This window comes from Pinus tabuliformis, chromosome 9, assembly GCF_031772625.1.
Source record: "Pinus tabuliformis cultivar Carrire ecotype Pingquan chromosome 9, CPIR1, whole genome shotgun sequence".
NCBI lineage: Eukaryota > Viridiplantae > Streptophyta > Pinopsida > Pinales > Pinaceae > Pinus > Pinus tabuliformis.
In genome coordinates, this window is record NC_142307.1 from 870483367 (window position 1) to 870502160 (window position 18794).

The 18794-nt window shown below is 43.2% G+C and overlaps 1 protein-coding gene across 2 annotated transcripts in view; it reads left to right on the forward strand.

Moving 5' to 3' along the window:
• LOC149151548 (DNA polymerase eta-like) overlaps positions 1–18794 on the forward strand; it is a 492067-nt gene that overhangs the window by 356047 nt on the left and 117226 nt on the right. For both annotated transcript variants that reach the window (XM_089439884.1, XM_089439885.1), the window contains 2 exons: positions 8057–8169; positions 8534–8922. In XM_089439884.1, the coding sequence (XP_089296010.1) occupies positions 8057–8169; positions 8534–8922 (502 nt within the window). The remainder of the gene's footprint in view (positions 1–8056; positions 8170–8533; positions 8923–18794) is intronic.

The following is an 18794-nucleotide window of genomic DNA, read 5'->3' on the forward strand; positions in this document are numbered from 1 at the left end:
TTGTCAATGAAAGAATACAGATTTTTTTTAGTATACCCAAGCTCCAAGCTTCCAACCATTGAAGAATGAGAGCCCAAGGGGCTTATTTATACAACTTTTTGCGAGAATCCCAATGTAAAAAAAGGAATGCCAAGTGTGGAGGATTGATAATCCCAAGGAGGAAGTCGACTAGCCAAGTGGAGAAGGACTGGCTCTCGGTGGTAGCGAGCTAGTTCCTTAACTACCAACACCGATCTCTAGTTGTTGGAGCGAATTTCTTTGACTCTTTGCATTGTAGATTAATTGTCTTCCATGCGTAGTATAAGTGAGGGCGAAGGGGGGTTAAATCCCCACATAACTCGAGTTCTTCCCTTGTCATCTATAAACCAATGTTTTAAAACTCCGACTCGGCCGAGGGTAGACTCCAACTCGATATTGACTCAGCTGGCTCGATTTTAATGACTCGGTCACTGTAAAAAATACATTAAATATTTATTTTTTATAAAAACACATAATTTTAAAGATTTTCATTCATGTTTCCAAACACACAACATTAGAATATAGATAGAAGACAACATATGATCAAAGTAGGCTCATGAATATATCCATTATATTAAAATGGCACCTAGTGCACTGTCCAATACATACACGATGATGATATAGAGATCAAAACAAAAACACATAACTAAGGAGGCTAGAAATGGCCTCTACAACAAAACTCTGTGACCAGTACTACTAGCTATTGCTAGAGTTGCCAACATCATCTAGCTCAGTTTTACTTGGGAGCGGGAGTGACATTTTCGGAAGCTCCCAGTTTGGGAGCGAATCCCAGAGGAGTTCGACAACCAATGTCACTAACATCAAGGTACATAGAGGGATTGGTGCTCTTGATTAAATACGAGTTCCATACCCTAATACATGACAAAATTCAATGGAAACATTGCAATCCCCCAATCCTGAAATCCTGAAAAACCGATAAGTCTGCTGGATTTTGAATGAAATCTAAAATTCTACTTTCTCCATATGAAATCCAATGAGGCCGGAACGACTCTCAAACATCCCGAGTCATTTCATGGTAATGTTAAAAATTTAAGTAAAAGGATGAAAATGAAGATCAAGGAGAATGCCACTTTTATTTTAAGAATTTAACATTACCATGAATAGCATAGCCTTAGTAGGGCAATATGATCAAACACGAGGGTTTGGGAGAGGGGAATGGACCCCAAAGACCAGTGAACTAATTCATAAACCCCTTTGGAGTCCCCCACACTTAGAAAATTAAAAAAAAGAAAAAAGAAAAAAAGTGTGTTTTTATGGTTCATTGGCCACTGTCAGCTACCCGGCCGAGTAGTTACGGATCTGGCCGAGTCGGCCAAGTTATGACTGACTCGGCCGGGTCAGTCATAACTCGGCCGACTAAACCGAATTTTCTGCCGGGTTGAAATTTTTTTTTCTTGCTCAAACCAACTCGGCCGAGTCGGTTCCGAGCCGACTAGATCTTAAAACAATGCTATAAACAAACAAGTGGTTGTAACAACCACCTCCAAGTCTATCTGCTTGAGTGGTGATCCCATTCTAGGCTTGTGTATCTCCTCCTTAATTGCTAGTGTATGGCTTCTGAACTACCATCTAATCTTAAGTGTGGAACAAATGGAGGAGTGGAGTTTAAGAGGAGACAATCTGCCACAAAATCTTGAGACAATTGATCTTTGAAATTTTGAATCTGTGACAATCCTTAGTTGTGACTCGACCATGCTGACTAGGCAACTCGGGCCTCATAACTGGCTCTTAACTTGGCTTATTTGGCAAATTAACTCGTGGGCCTTAGGTGGATGCCCAACTACCCTTTAACTCATCTTTGACTTCACTTTGATGCCACATCACTTGATTGTCCTCTGACTGGGAAAAACATATTTAATATGTTTCTCAGTTATTAATTTTTTTTCCTATTTTGTCTTTTTTTTCCACTTTTATTAGAGGAAGTGGATTTTCAAGGGGAAATATTTATTTTTTTGACCCCCAAAGTTGGTCTTAGGATAATGTTGGCATTTCGAGCATGAATTTTGAGCTCCCACATGCCACTAACATCTCCTAGAGCCACTTATTTACAACATTACATAAGAAATGAATAAAAAATCCTAGAAAAACCTAGTCATATTCCGTAAGACCCTAGATATGACCTAGCATGGGAATATACATCAACCCTAAACACTAGGACCAACCCGAGGCCTAGTTATTAAGCTGCACTCCAACCTTGGAGGTGTGTGCATGAAAAAACTCAACTAGTTGTTTGTCACTAAAGAGCGAAAATAATTAGTCAAGTGAGAAAGGCACTCTAAAGTTGACTCACTTAATAATCGGGTCTCGACTCTCAAGTCACCTAAGCTTGTTACATAAGTTCATCATGCTAGCAACATTTATTACAATTCCCCCGCAAGGGCATGGAATTTGAGAGAAGAAAGAATAGATGTTGAAATTTCTAAGTCTGACACGTTAGAAATTCCTACTGCATTATCTGGTTTATTTCACCTACTTGTTTATTCCTTAACAAGTTATTTATGCATATAAATGCTAAAAATAAACACAAATGCAGCCTTAACTCTTATGCAGATCAACAACTGAAATACTAGACAAACACACAAGGGACAATGTTATTTTTGGACAATCGTCCCCGGAAAAACCCAATGTGGGAAAACTGGTGCAGTAGTTCTGAGGTTTTATTATTATGCAGATTTCTTGAGTACAACTAGGGTGCCAAACTGGCTCACCCAACAAAGATTGTTACACGACAGTAATACCTCTTCTCAGAGACAAATACTCAGCCTCTCAACTCTAGTCTGCCTCACGAAATCCTCCAGGCGCTTCTCTTAGGCTCCGCGTCAACCGTGCTAGCCTCAACGTAGCTCCTGAACCCTCTGTGTCAGCTCTCTGGCCTTCTGCTTCACCCATGCAGGCCCCTCAGCATTTGCGCAGTCTCTAGCTGCCTCTGCGTGGCTCCTGCTGCCTCTGCATAGCTCTAGTTGCCTCTGCGTCAGCCTCTTCAGCCACTGTGCTAACCCTCAGGCACTATCTCTGCCTCTCTGCTATGTACTCACTGCCCCTCGCTACAACAGATCACTTGTTCAAATTTTCTCATCAAACCCCGCTCCAGAAAATCGAACTAACTGATCAATCTTGGTGTATCTACTATCTCCAACTGACCCTCAACCCTTCTCTTATACTTTTCCTGTTGAGTCTTCAATGGTCGAAATTAAGTCTTTAATCAACGACTAAGATTAGATTTGGCTTGATCCATGTCATTTAGAACCTTCTCACCCAGTTTTATATTTAAACCCATTAATATTTTAATTTTCCTAAGTTTAGACTTAGGAACCCCATTAAAAATATTAATTATTTTAATATCTCTCTAACCGGGTGGAATTTCCCCTAACCATTTCTGGGTCTTGGAGATCTCATGTGCTTTAGCCTCTCCACCAATTTTCATTGCTAGAGCACATTCGATGCTACCACAAATTAATACTCCCTCTTAGCGAGGAATGTGCTCTAGTAATGCTCCACCACTAAACATCACATTGATCCTTCCGCATTGGTCCCTGTGCTGCTGCTTGGCCTGCTGCCTCACATCATTTGCATGCTGCTCCCTGTACTGCTGCCCATGGCTTTGTCATTGCCACTACTACATCTGTACTGCAACTCCCTCTCAACATGTTGCATCATGCTGCCCATAGCACTGCCACTGCTAACTGTTGCACTGCAACTTAGTTACCGAAAAGTAAGTAACTGATCTACCCAAATCCCGACATCCTTGTCAGTCCGGAAGCGTCCTGATGTTGAAGCTACCTTTGCTGCTATCCTGTGCTCCCTCTGCTGCCTCTCACACTGCTGCAACCACCTTGTGCCTCTCGCACTGCTGCAACCACCTCTATGCTGCTGCAAACACCTTTGTGCCTCTTGCACTGCTGCAAACCCCACTGCACTGCTACAAACCTCTGCACTCTAGCACTACCTTGTCGCTCCATTGCATCTTGCTTCTTCCTGACATTCATCATCCTGCTATTGTCGTTAAGGGCTCTCGTACCTGGGTATGATCCAAGTGTTTGGGCACCTCAAGGGTCCTTCCCCTCATCTTCTGTAGTCCTCCTAACTACAGCGCGATGTCACCCCACCTTTTCTCTAGAGGTGCATGCGCATTCATGGCACAGTTGTCATTAGTCTCGACTTCTTTCTTCGCCTTAGTCGGCGTTGCCTTGGAGTCGAAAGCCTCTCCCTAGTTCTTCTTCCTGGGACACTAGGATGCATAATGACCTAGCTCCCCACAATGGAAGCACTTCACCTTGGAGATGTCCTTCTTCTTCCTCTTCCCTTGCTGCCCCGCAGATGCCAGAGTTCATCCTCCTCCTCCTCTTTCTTGATTCGACCTCCTTTGCTACTACTCCCTTCCTTGGTCAATTGTTTGATCTTTTCTTGGCGAAGAGCTGCCCACATCTCTTCCCATCCTGGAAGATTAGCTCTGCCCAAAATTCTTTGGATACATTCTTCGGAGACTGCATTTAGGGCGGTCCTCACCATGAACTCCTGATCTGGCATGGCCCCTATGGAAGTAAGTTGGTCCCGAATCTCCTGCAATTTGAGGAGGTATAGATCTATCTGCTCCCCCTTCTGCATTTGATACGACCATAGCTGATTCTCTAATTGCATCTTCCACTGCACGAAAGTGCCCTGATACAATGTCGTCAAAGTATCCTACATCTCCTTTGTTGTGTTCTTTTCAGCAATATGTGGTACGACATGATCCTTGACCCCATCAAGGATTATGCACTTTGCCTCACCATTGCATCCTCATACTTCTCATTATCAGCTAGGTCGATTGGGATAGCCACGTTTTCAAGGCGAAGCCCTTGATGCGATGTCTATCCAGGACTGACAAGATCCTGGCCTTCCAGATGACAACGTTGGAAGCCCCGTCCAACCTATCCTAACCTCTTAGTCCGTTCACTGCCATCTCTACTCCTCTTTTGGACTCCCGCTGAGTTTCGACTTCCCTGTTGATTTGGGGTAGCATCGGATGTGCTTTAACCATGAAAATTGGAGACGCTAAAGCACATGAGATCTCCAATACCCATAAATGATTTGGGCAGATTCTAAACAGTTTGGGAGATATTAAAATAATTAATATTTTTAATGGAGTCCCTAAGTCTAAACTAAGGGAAAATAAAATATTAATGTGAATTAATATAAAACTGTGTTAGAAGGGTCCAAAAGTCATGGATCAAGCCAGAGTTAATCTTAGCCGTTGATTAGGGACTTAATCTCAGTCGTTGAATTGTCAATGAGAAAAGTATAAGAGGAGGCTTGAGGGTCACTTGGAGAACACACCAAGTTGATTAAGAATTCGATTTTCTGGGGCAGGGCTTGCTGAGGAAATCGAATGAGTGATTAGGGTTGCAGCTGAGGGGCAGTGAATAAAGAAGCAGAGAGGCAAAGAGGGTACCAGGAGCATTAGTATAGAAGTAGGGAGAGAGGGACGTAGAGCTAGCTAGAGGCCATGCAAAGCCAGTTAGGGCCCACGTAGAGGTAGCCAAGAGTTGCATAGTGCCAGAGAGAGCCAATGTGGGTGACGCAGAGGCAGCCAAGAGTTGTGTAGTGCCAGAGAGAGCCAATGTGGGTGATGCAGAGGCTCTAGAGGCTGACGTAGGGCGAGTTGGGGTGACGCTGGGCCAGAGAGGCTGATGCGGTCCCTAGAGGTAGACGCTGGAGATTTTGTGGGGTAGATTGGAGTTGAGAGCTGTGGGATAGTTCATTCAGCGTTTTAGCCGGAATATCTCTTTTCGACTGAGAGGTACTACTGCCGAGATCATTCTCTGTTGGGTGAGCGGTTTGGCACCCAGATTGTATTCTGAAACTGCTTAATAATAAAACCCTTAGATAGCTGCACCAGTTTTCCCGCATTGGGTTTTTCTGGGGACACTAGTCCAAAAACAACGGTGTCACTTGTGTGCTTGTTTTTCCTTCAGTTGATGATCTGTAATATGTTGAGCATGTACTTGTATTTATTTTCAGTATTTACATGGTAAATAACTTGTTAATTAAATCGAACGAGTAGGCAGAAATAAATCAGAAAGTACACAAAGGATTTCTAACAATTAGACTTAGAAATTCCAACATTCCCTGCTGGAAATTTCTCTCTAAGTCCTGATTTCCCTGGGGGAATTCTTCACACCAAATGTCAAACCACTCCTCTCCAATCCTCTTTGCAACTGCAACTCGAATCTAGATTTCTTGCCAGAAATTCGTCAAGGCAGTGACTCCCTCTTCCTTGGTTTTGTCCCGTTAGGTATTGTTATGCTTCAATAGAAACAACTCCCCACCAGCTTCCTAATCCACAATCTGCCCATAGCTCCCTAGGCCCCGACAACTGAAGAAACTGAGCCTTCTAGCTCCGCGCAATCTCGGCAAAGGCAGAATCACTCCTCTGGCCAATTCCGTTAAGCCTACCTAGCTGAGTAGGATGATGTGGCTCTTCGTGAGCCTTTTCTGCCTCTCTTTGCCTCTGCGCTGGCCCTCTCTTTGCTTCAAAATGATGATGCAGGCTTTCTGCGTCACTCCTTCTTTGCTACCTTCTGCTTAGGAGCAACTCTGTTTCTTGGGACAGCTGCTACTACTGCAAATTTCTGATATTGTTGATGCTTTCACTCCTCTTGTGATCTGCAATGCTCTGATACCATGTTGAAATTTCTAAGTCTGACATGTTAGAAATCCCTACTGCATTATCTGGTTTATTTCACCTACTTGTTTATTCCTTAACAAGTTATTTATACATATAAATACTGAAAATGAACACAAATGTAGCCTTAACTCATATACAGATCAACAATTGAAATACTAGACAAACACACAAGGGACACCGTTATTTTTGGACAATCATCCTTGGAAAAACTCAATGCAGGAAAACCGATGCAACAGTTTTGAGGGTTTTATTATTATGCAGATTTCTTGAGTACAACTAGGGTGCCAAACTGGCTCACCCAACAGAGATTGTTACACGACAGTAATACCTCTTCTTGAAGACACATATTCAGCCTCTCAGCTCTGCGTCAGCCCTGCTAGCCTCAACGTAGCTCCTGAACCCTCTAAGTCAGCCTTCTGTCTCTCTTCGTTAGCTCTCTGGCCTTCTACGTCACCCACGCAGGCGCCTCAGTCTCTGCGCAGTCTCTAGTTGCCTCTGTGCACTCTCTAGCTGCCTCTGCGTGGCTCATGCTGCCTTTGCGTAGCTTTGACTGCTTCTGTGTTAGCCTCTTCAGTCACTGTGCTAACCCTCAGGCACTATCTCTACATCTCTGCTATGTACTCACTGCCCCTTGCTGCGACAGATTACTTGTTCGAATTTTCTCAATAAACCCCGCTCCAGAAAATCGAACTGGCTGATCAATCTTGGTGTATTTCCAACTGACCCTCAACCCTCTTCTTATACTTTTCCTGTTGAGTCTTCATAGCCCAAGAGTAAGTCTCTAATCGACGGCTAAGATTAGATTTGACTTGATCCATGTCATTTAGAACATTCTCACCCAATTTTATATTAATACCCATTAATATTTTAATTTTCCTAAATTTAGACTTAGGAACCCCATTAAAAATATTAATTATTTTAATATCTCTCTAACCAGGTGGAATTTCCCCAAACCATTTCTGGGTCTTGGAGATCTAATGTGCTTTAGCCTCTCTAGCAATTTTCATGGCTAGAGCACATCTGATGCTACCACAAATCAACAATAGAGAGGGGAGAGAAAAGGGGCATGGATGCCATGCTGACATCTGATCTTTTGGAAATTTGTCCGGATACCATGTCCATTGGGCAGATGGGGTCTAGTTCCCTGCTAGGTACAAATTAGCAGCTTACACACCTCTCTATCTATATTGTTTTCTATAAGCTACTAATTTTCAATAATAAAATGGTAAAGTTAAGAAAGAGTTATAGTTTGTAGCAGCGCTTGTATCCAACAATTTTTGATGGTTTATTCTGATGGATAGGAATGTAATGCTGATACCTTATCAAAATCTTACCTTGTGGATTTTGTAGGCTGTGTTATCATCATTGGCATTGGACTTGATGGCTAGGTTGGATGAAGACAAATTTGAAACCGGACGAAGGCCACAGTTATTTACAATCAGATGGAGGCAAAAGGGTGGCTGGTAAACAAACTCACTCACTTTTTGGATTGCTTTAATCTTTGCCCCAATTGATTGTTCTAAAATATTTGCCCCAATTGATTGTTCTAAATTTTGGTTTTGGAGAAATGCAACATATATTTGGACAGGTTAGATTCTTCTCTTTGATTTTTTTAGTTCTTGTTTTGTGAAAGGGATTTTTCTTTTATCTGTACTTTTTCAAACAATTTATTTCAGAATGGGAAATGATTTCATTCATAATTTCGCATTTCTGAGAATTCTAAAAGAATCAACTATTGAAATAATGATTTGCATGTCATGAAAATGCAAATCTACCTTTTGTATAAATAAACTATTGATTGTTGATGATATGTGTGCATCACAACAGGAATTTTACAAGTGCATCAACTCAAATGCCATCAGAGTTGCTATCAACTAAATGTCCTGTGGACCGACGAAAGGAGATATTAGTGCAAACAGGGATGAGCCTTATATCCCGCAGCCTCAGGGGGCACTCTTTTTCAGTTGTTGTGATAAACATTGGTGCAACAAATTTTACAGATTCTTGTACAGGAAGTTTGAGCGCCTCACAAGACATACGCTCTTTGTTACAAAAGTCCAATAAACTTAAGGAAAATAATATTGTTCTTGGCAAGCAAAAAATATTAATGTACTCTGGGCAGGTTGCAGAAATTAAAGAATCAAGATTTAACCACGTCTGTCCATCATTGATTGATCAGAGATGCAATCAGCATACCGAGCAATCTTCCTCATCTGGTATGAGTTCATGACATTTTCCTAATTTATGTTTTAATTTATTCTATAAGCATGTGGTAAGTAATTATCCGTTAGAAGTATGCTGCATCATTCTCTGGTAAGTTGGTAACCATGTATTTCTATTGAGTTTTCAAGCTTCTATATTGCTCAAAATTTGTGAATTTAATATATTTACGTACATAGAATTTCACAGTGAATGCTATCAGTCACATTGCCAACTTTTTAGGCATTAGAAGAAACTATAGTAGTATAAACATTTTAAGTCTTCCTTTGCATACTACATAATTATGTCTTGTAACATTTCTTTTGTGATGTTGATATATGCTCATATGATTAGATATCTGCATCTTATGTGCTCTCTCCCTGCTCTTTCTGAAGCAACCCAAAATCTGTGTTCTCCTTGGACCTGCCATGAAACCAAGTAAAACATAGATTTCTATACCATCTCAGAAGCTCAAGCAAATGTGCACAACCTCGAGAGTCTGATTTCCAAACTTAGTGAAGTTTTTATTGTGCTGAGAGGCAGAATCTCAATTTGCAACCTGGTATAGGGTGATGTGTCACAAGCAGTGTTTTCAGAAACGGCCGAGCTGACTCCAACTCGGCCTAGCCAGACTGAGCCAAGGCCGGCCGGGTGGCCTTGGTGGATGAAACGGAACGGCTGGTGTTGATTTGGGGTAGCATCAGATGTGCTCTAGCCACGAAAATTGGTGGAGAGGCTAAAGCACATGAGTTCTCCAATATTCAGAAATGGTTTGGGCAGATTCTAAACAGTTTGGGAGATATTAAAATAATTAATATTTTTAATGAAGTCCTTAAGTCTAATATTAATGTGAATTAATATAAAATTGTGTTAGAATGGTCCAAAAGTCATGGATCAAGCTAGACTTAATCTCGGTCGTTGATTTGTCAACGAAAAAAGTATAAGAGGAGGCTTGAGGGTCACTTGGAAAACACACTGAGGGAGACCAGTCAGTTCAATTTCTAGAGCGGGGTTAGTTGAGAAATTGAACCAGTGGTCTGGTGAGCAGTCAGGAGGTAGCAAGTATAGAACAGAGAGATGGGATCAACCACTAGAGATCAGCGCAGAGACAGGAGAGGCAGATGCAGGGCATTTTAGGCTGACGAAGAGGCAACAGGAGACTGCGCAGTCATTAACTGGGCATGCGGTGGTGGCACAGAGAGGTCCAGCGCTGACGCAGTCAAGCAAGGGCTGACGTAGAGGGTCTGAGAGCCACGCAGAGGTCAGTCGGGCTGACACTGGGATTGGGAGAAATGTTGGAGATTTTTTCTCTCTATGGGTAAGCCAGTTTAGCACCTTGTTGTACTGAAGAATTGCTGAATTATAAAAACCTCCCTTCCTCCCTCTGCTGCTCCATCCTCATTCGTCTCTACCGACGTCTGCCAGTGCTGCTACTCTTCATTCGGGCTCCTGTAGCAAGGTATGGTCCAAGAGGTTGGGTACCTCGAGGATCCTGCCCCTCATCGCTTGTAGTACGCCTGGCTACAGCTTGATGTCTCCCCACTTCTTCTCAAGTGGCACATGAGTACTCATGGCACAATCGTCATCCCTTAAGGCAAAGACCTTGATACCATGTTTATTTAGAATGGACAGGATCCTGGCCTTCCAAACCACAAAGTTGGACGCTTTGTCCAGCTTATCTTGATCCCTCATCCCATTCATGGTCATCTCTCTACTCTTCTCTGTCGACTCCTCCAAGTTTCTCTACTTTCCGCCTGGAAGTTCTTGGTTCGACTCCTGTTGAGTCTCTCTACTTCCCATCTAGAAGTTCTCTATTCGCCTCCTCCGAGTTTCTTTACTTCCCGTCTGGAAGTTCTCTTTTGGACTCTCTTTGAGTCCCGATTTCCCTCCTGGAAATCCTTCTGCCAATTGTCAAGTTGCCCCTCTCCGATCGTCTGTGCAACTGCACCACTGATCTGGATTCCTTGGCTAGAAATCTGCCTCGGCAGCAACTCCCTCCCCTTGGTCTTGCCCTGTTAGGTACTGTTCTGACTACAGTACCCCACCAGCTTCACTCTACAACTTACCCACAGCCTCCTATACCCCAGCAACTGAAGGATTGAGCCACTTGGCTCTGCACAATCCCGACACTGACAAATCAGCTCCCCCAACCAACTGCGTTAGCCCTCCTGGCCTTTGTGTGGCTCTGCGTGAGCCTAATTCTACCTCCCTTAGCCTCTGCGCTGTCTTTCTCTGGCCCAGAATGATGACGCAGTCCCTCTGCGTCACTCCTTCCTCTGTCGCCTTCTGCAAGGATCAACTCTGTCACTCGGGACAACTGATTTTTGTTGTTGCTGCTCTGCTCGGCTGATGTCCTCAGTTCTCCTATGATCTGCAACCACACTTCGATATCATGTTGGAATTTCTAATTCTGACACATTAGAAACCCTTCATGCACTTTACTGATTTATTCCTACCTACTTGTTCTGATAATTAACAAGTTATTTACCATTTAAATACTGGAAATAAATACAAGTACATGCTCAACACATTACAGATCATCAACTGAATGAAATAGAAACAAGCACACAAGTGACACCGTTGTTTTTGGACTAATGTCCCCGGAAAAACCCAATGCGGGAAAACCGGTGCAGCTATATGAGGGTTTGATTTATTAAGCAGTTTTAGAGTACAATCTGGGTGCCAAATCCGGCATACCCAACAGAGAAAAATCTCGAGATTAGGACCTCTCCTTTGAAGACAGACGCTCTGGCTAAAACCCCGGATAAACACTCCGGCAGCTCCTCAGCTCCAATTTGCCCCACGAGAAACCCCAGCGTCAGCCTCAGCCGCAGCCTCTTCTGCCCTCTGCATCAGCTTTCCCGACAATTCCGATAGTTCTCGACAGTTCCAGTTGTTCCTGGCAGTTCCGGCTTCTGCCCTCTGCATCAGCTTTCCCAGCAGTTCCAACAGTTCTGGTTGTTCCCGGCAGTGCCAGCTTCTGCCCTCTGCGACAGCTTTCTTGGTAGTTCCCGACAGTTCCAGCTTCTGCCCTCTGCGTTAGCTTTCCTGGTTGTTCCGGCTATTCCTGATAGTTCTGGCTTCTACCCTCTCGTTAGCTTTCCCGGTAGTTCCAGCAGTTCCCGGCAGTTCTGGCTGTTTCCCGGCAGTTCCAGCTTCTGCCCTCTGCATCAACTTTCCCCGCTGCTGCGCTGATCCTCCCGACACTATCTCTGCCTCTCTTCTTCTGTATTCACTGCCCCTCAGCTGCAATTCCGATCACTCTCAACTTTCTCAGCAAACCCAACCCCAGAAAATCGAAATCTTGATCTCTTGGTGTGTTCTCCAAGTGACCCTCAAGCCTCCTCTTATACATTTCTCGTTGACAAATCAATGACCGAGATCAAGTCTCTAATCAATCGCTGAGATTAGATCTGGCTTGATCCATGACTTTTGGACCATTCTAACACAGTTTTATATTAATTCACATTAATATTTTAATTTCCCTAAGTTTAGACTTAGGGACTCCATTAAAAATATTAATTATTTTAATATCTCCCAAATTGTTTAGAATCTGCTGAAACTCTTTCTGGGTATTGGATATCTCATGTTCCTTAGCCTCTCCACGAAATTTCGTGGCTGGAGCACATCCGATGCTACCCCAAATCAAGAGGATGAGGTTTTATGTCGATTCAAGGAGTTCAAGGCTGTGGTGGAGAATCTGACTGAGAAGAAAATAAAAGTTTTGTGCTCAGATAATGGTGGAGAATATGTCAATAAGTACTTCATTGATTTTTGCGCTAAGGAGGCCATCAGAAGAGAGTGGATAGCTCCCTACAATCTGAAGCAGAATGTGGTAGCAGAAAGAAAGAACAAGACTATTGTAGAAGCAGCCAGGGCCATGATGTATGATCAGGATATGCCAAAACTCCTGTGGGCAGAAGCGTGCAACACAACAGTCTATGTTTAGAATAGGACTCCTCATTGGGTAGTGGGCAAGATTACTCAGAAGAAATTCTTCACAGGGAAGACACTTAAAGTCGGTCATTTAAGGATATTTGGGAGTTTAACATATTGTCGCATACCCGAAGAAAAGAGGAAGAAGTTGGATCAAACTGCGAAAAAGGGATATCTAGTGGGATATATTGAGAACGCTAAGGCATATAGAATCTATCTCCCATGGAGCTGGAAGGTAGTAGTACGACGAGATGTAAAGTTCATGGAGGACAGGGCTTTCGAAAGATCTCGCGAGATGCCTTCCGAGGAGCAGTGGAAAGAAGAGCCGTTGGTTAGGCCTCTTCAACCAATAGAAGAAAAGAATTCTTCCTCGGGACAAGAAGATTCTCAGGATGAGGAGGAGCAAAAGCACCTACTGGCAAAGGAAGAACTAGTAGGGAACTTTGTCAGATTCTGCGAGATGCAGAGGACTTCATCGGAGTGCCAAGAAACAATAAAGGGAGTGAAAAAAACCAGATAGATATCAGGCATTAGTAGCTCAAGGTGGAGAGCTTGCCAGTTTCAAGGAGGCAACTCAACATCAGGTTTGGCTAGATGCGATGGTAGAGGAATACAACTCCATAATGGTAAACGATGTCTGGGAGGTGGTGCTAAGGCCTCGAGATAGATCAATGGTAGGTTCAAGATGGATCTACAAGATTAAATACGCTGCAGATGGAAGTGTTGAGAAATACAAGGCCAGGTTTGTGGCTAAGGTGTATGCTCAAAAGAAGGGATTGACTATGAGGAGACCTTCGCACTGGTAGCCAGGTATACATCTATTAGGACCGTGATATCTCTTGTAGCCCAGATGGGATGGGAGATCCATCAGATGGATGTCAAAACGACATTTCGAAACGGGGTAATAGAAGAGGAGGTATACATTAAACAACCAGAGGGCTTTGAAACTCATGAGAAGAAGTCTCATGTACGCAGATTGAAGAAAGCCTTGTATGGGCTGAAACAGTTACCGAGAGCATGGTATGGTCGAATAGATGGTTACTTGCAGAAGACGGGGTTTGTAAAGAGTGACGTGGATCCGAATCTCTACCAATGTTTTTAAAACCAGAACCGGTGACCGGACCGGTCCACCTAATGAACCAGTTTACCGACCGGAACCGGTCTAACCGGGACTGGTTTGGTCTAAACGAACCGGTTTTAGAAAAATACATTAAATAATTATTTTTTAATGAAAAAAACTATTTTTAAGATTTAAAACCATGATTCCAAGCCAATAGAGACAAAATATGCAAAGATTGCTCATTTATATAGTATATACCATGTAAAGGTGAATATATCAAAATGGCATCGAGTGCAATACATATCGTCGACAAAATACATAAGCAATGAGGCTATAAATGGCCTCTAGAGTGCAAAAACAAAGCCTACAAACTATGGGGCCAGTGGCCTACTACAAGACTTCAGTGTAGACTCTACATATATGATAATAGTAATACTATAATAGTGATCAACATTATCACTTGAAGTTAAAACTTCTCGTGAGTCTCAGTCATCATGATCAAACTCGGTTGAGTCTCGACTCCCAAACTTTGCAGTCACAAACTTCTCTATTGGTTCAGTGACTTGAGTCTCAAACTTCTGAAGGTATTCTGCCCTAATATGCCCTATTATTTCATTTGGTGCTCCACATGGCTTTACATGGCCTCCTATCCCAGCCAAGTGTTGCTTGAACCTGTTAATACCCCCTCCTTGAATGGATTTTTGGCAATATTTGCAGATCATTTTGCCATCAATCATATCACAATGAGCCCATGCAGTGTCTTTGGCTTTTGGAGGCATGATGACTCCCTGGATGGTAGATCATAGATGTGAGAAGTTTATAACACATAAAAAAAATTAATTCATGGACAACAGTCAAATAAGGAATTTTCAAGTGCAAATCCTTACCTGGAAATGCAAACTAGCTTCCTTAGCCTCCTCTTGAAGATGGCAACTCCACTGACAGCTACACACTGTCTCCAAAATAGCTCCAACTCCAACTCCAAGATGACTACTTCAGAAAAGACTGAACACTCTCCAAGCTCACAAACAAACTCACAAACACTCCAAATCAGTTGTGTGAGACAAATGAGAGTGAGAGGGGCCTCTTATAAGCTTGGAGAGGGTGTTTTTGGAGGGAAAACACCCTTAGTTCCCCCCCAAAACCCCTAAATTACAATCAGAAAACCGCTTTTTGCAAGTTATGGTGGGCTTGCCATAAACCGGCCGGTTTAGGATGGAACCGGCCGGTTTGATACAAATCGGCCGGTTTCGCCCTAAACCGGCTGGTTTTGACTGGTTAGGGCCAGATTTCGGGCACAGGAGGTAGCTGACCGGGTTTTTTAGGCCGGTTCGGACCGGCCAGGCCTCTAACCGGCCGGTTAGACCGGTTACCGGTTTTTGTGGCCGGTTTTTAAAACTATGATCTCTACTATCTGGTTGTAGAGAACAAGCCGCTAATCTTAGTATTGTATGTGGATGATCTCTTTCTGATAGGATCATCTAGACTCATTGGGGACTGCAAGAAGAATCTAGCCACAAAATTCAATATGAAGGATTTGGGACGAATGCACCACTTCCTAGGGTTGGAAGTTTGGCAGCAGATGGGAGAAATCCTCCTTGGGCAAGGGAGGTATGCTACATAAATCCTGAAAAGATTCGGGTTGGAGGAATATAGACCTATGGCGATGCCAATGATCACCAACTGGAAGAAGATTGATGCATCAGAAGACAAGGATGTCGACCCCACCCTATACAGGAAGCTTATAGGGTCCCTGATGTATTTTGTCAATACTAGGCCAGACATTTGCTACGTTGTCAACACCCTCAGTCTCTTCATGGTGGAACCAAAGAGGGTGCACTGGACAACAACCAAGCATGTTCTCAGGTATTTACAGGGAAAAGTCGATTATGGACTCTTATACACCAAGAGTAAGGATATCAGATTGAGTGGATTTACTGATGTAGATTGGCAGGAAGTTCAGTGGATTGGAAAAGTACCTCTCTGTACTGTTTGAACATTGGATCGGGAATGACCTCCTGGTGCAGTAAGAAACAGAAGTCTGTGGCTCTGAGCTCATTTGAGGCAGAGTATATGGCAGCAAGCACAACTTCATGTGAGGCCATATGGCTTAGAAAACTGCTTGTGAACCCATTCTGAAGGAATATGGAGGCGACCAAGATCATGTGCGATAATCAGAGTTGCATCAAACTCTCTGAGAATCCATTGTTTCATGATAGGTCGAAGCATATTGATATCCGGTGTCACTTTGTCAGGGACTGTGTCCAACGAGGAGTTGTACAGTTGAGCTACACTCCTACAAGAGAACAGGTGGCAAACATTCTCACCAAGGCCCTTGGAAGGACAAAGGTTGACTATTTCAGGGAAAAGATGGGGATGGTAAGGAACCCATTTCAATAGCAAAAATGGGAGTGATAACAACAAGGATGCAGAGGGAGTTGCAGTACGGATGCAGTGTTGGGAGAAAGGACCAGCAGCAGCACGGATGCAGAGGGAGTTGTCGTACTGATGCAGCAATGGCAGTAGTAGAGCCATGGGTAGCAATATAGGATGCAACAATGTAGAAGATGTTGGGCAGGGAGGCTTAGCATCAGCACAGGGACCGATGCTAGATGATCAAGGTGATACTCAGTGAGGAGTATTACTAGAGCACAATCCTCGCTAAGAGGGAGTGTTGATTTGGGGTAGCATTGAATGTGCTCTAGCCACGAAAATTGGTGGAGAGGCTAAAGCACATGAGTTCTCCAATACTCAGAAATGGTTTGGGTAGATTCTAAACAGTTTGGGAGATATTAAAATAATTAATATTTTCAATGAAGTCCCTAAGTTCAGACTTGGGGAAAATAAAATATTAATGTGAATTTATAAAACTATGTTAGAATTGTCTAGATGTCATGAATCAAGCCAGACTTAATCTCGGTCGTTGATTTGTCAACGAGAAAGGTATGAGAGGAGGCTTGAGGGTCACTTGGAAAACACACTAAGGGAGACCAATCAATTTAATTTCTGGAGCGGGGTTAGCTAAGAAATTGAACCAATAGTTTGGTGAGCAGTTAGGAGGCAGCAGGTACAGAACAAAGAGACGAGATCAGCTACTAGAGATCAGCGCAGAGGCAGGGGAGGCAGATGCAGGGCATTTCAGGCTGATGCAGAGGCAGCAGAAGACTGAGCAGTCATTAACTAGGCTTGCGTGGGTGGCGCAGAGAGGTCCAGGGTTGACGTAGAGGTCAGCCGGGCTAACGCTGAGGTCAACCGGGCTGACGCTGGGATTGGGAGAAATGCTAGAGAATTTTTCTCTTTGTGGGTAAGCCAGTTTGGCACCCTGTTGTACTGAAGAATTACTGAATTATAAAAACCTCCCTTGCTGCACCGGTTTTCCCACATTGGGTTTTTCCGGGGACTGTTGTCCAAAATAACTGTGTCAATGTGTTGATTCTTGTGCATATATTTGTTTTTGTATTACGGTGTGATTTCTGTAGTAGTATTTATTTTAATGTTTATTGAAGTAATTTCATAAATAACTTATTGTGGAATAAGTAGGAAAAGTAAATCAATAGCTGCAGTGATAGAATTTTCACAGCTACCCGGTTTGTTACTGAGCCGGCCAAACCAGTCACCGACTTAGTCACCCACACACACGCACGACCGACGAGGTCTTTTGCTAGAGAAATTGGACCCCACAGCCAATTCTAATTTGCTTTAGGGTGATTTTGAGGTCCATTTACCTCTCCCAACCCTATAAAAGCTACCCAACCCCTCATTTCCTCACAGTTATCTCAATGCATTTGTGTAAGGAGTTTGTGAAGAGTTGTGGAGTTTGTTTTTGGAGCAGCAATGAGGAGTCTTGGGCAAGCAACTGAGCAGCGGTGAGGAGCTTCTTGGGCAGCCATTAGAGCTACATTGAGGAGTTGGTTTGTTGGAGCAGCGTTGAGGAGGCGGTTTGTGCCTAGAGGTATTTTTTTTCACCTCTAAAATATGCTTTTACTTATTTATTTTTTTGTGCAAATTTGGAAATTGAAAAGAGTCTTTTTTGTAAACGAAATGAACATTAAAGCAATGTTTTTTTTTTTTTTTTTTTCATTTTCAGATTTTTTCCTTTCATTTCCAAGTCAAAAAATGGCTCCTAGAGTGAAAGATTTTGCTTGGGCATATGATGAAATGGTTGATAATCAAATGCATTGCAAATTTTTTCATAGAAAAGTTAAGGACGCTCTTGGGGGCATTCATAGGCTGAAACAACACTTGGCTGGTATTAGAGGCCAAATTGCTCTATGTGAAGCACATCAGTATTATGGAGTACAACCTCTCATGCGGTTGTAGCTTCCGACTCTTTTGCATCAATCCTGCTCCAATGCCCTCACTTGATGCATCACATTGCAATACGAAGGGCTGGGAAAAATCTAGCAATGCCAAGACTAGGCAAGTGCTCATGACCACCTTGAGGCACTGAAAGGGCACCTGCGTTGTCTGTCCAATTGAAAGCTCCCTTCTTTGTAGGTCTGTAAGGGGTGTAGCCAACTATAAAAATCCCCTCACAAAGCGCCTGTAATAGGTACATATACCCAAGAACTCCATCGACTCCATAATGTTCCTAGGTGTAGGCCAATTAATGATGGTACAGATCTTCTCCTGGTGGAATTTGACGCCATCCTCCCTAGTCATGTGCCCCAAGTATAGCATCTCAATCATTTCGAACTCGCACTTGGACATCTTAGCATAGAATTGTTGCTCCTCCAAGATCCTCAAGACCCGCTGTAAGTGTTGCAGGTGCTCCTCCCACGTCCTGCTATAAATGAGTATATCATTGAAGAATACCAGGACAAATCTGTGCAGGTGCTTGCAGAACATGTGGTGCATTCAAGACTGGAATGTGGTGGGAGCATTGGTGAGCCC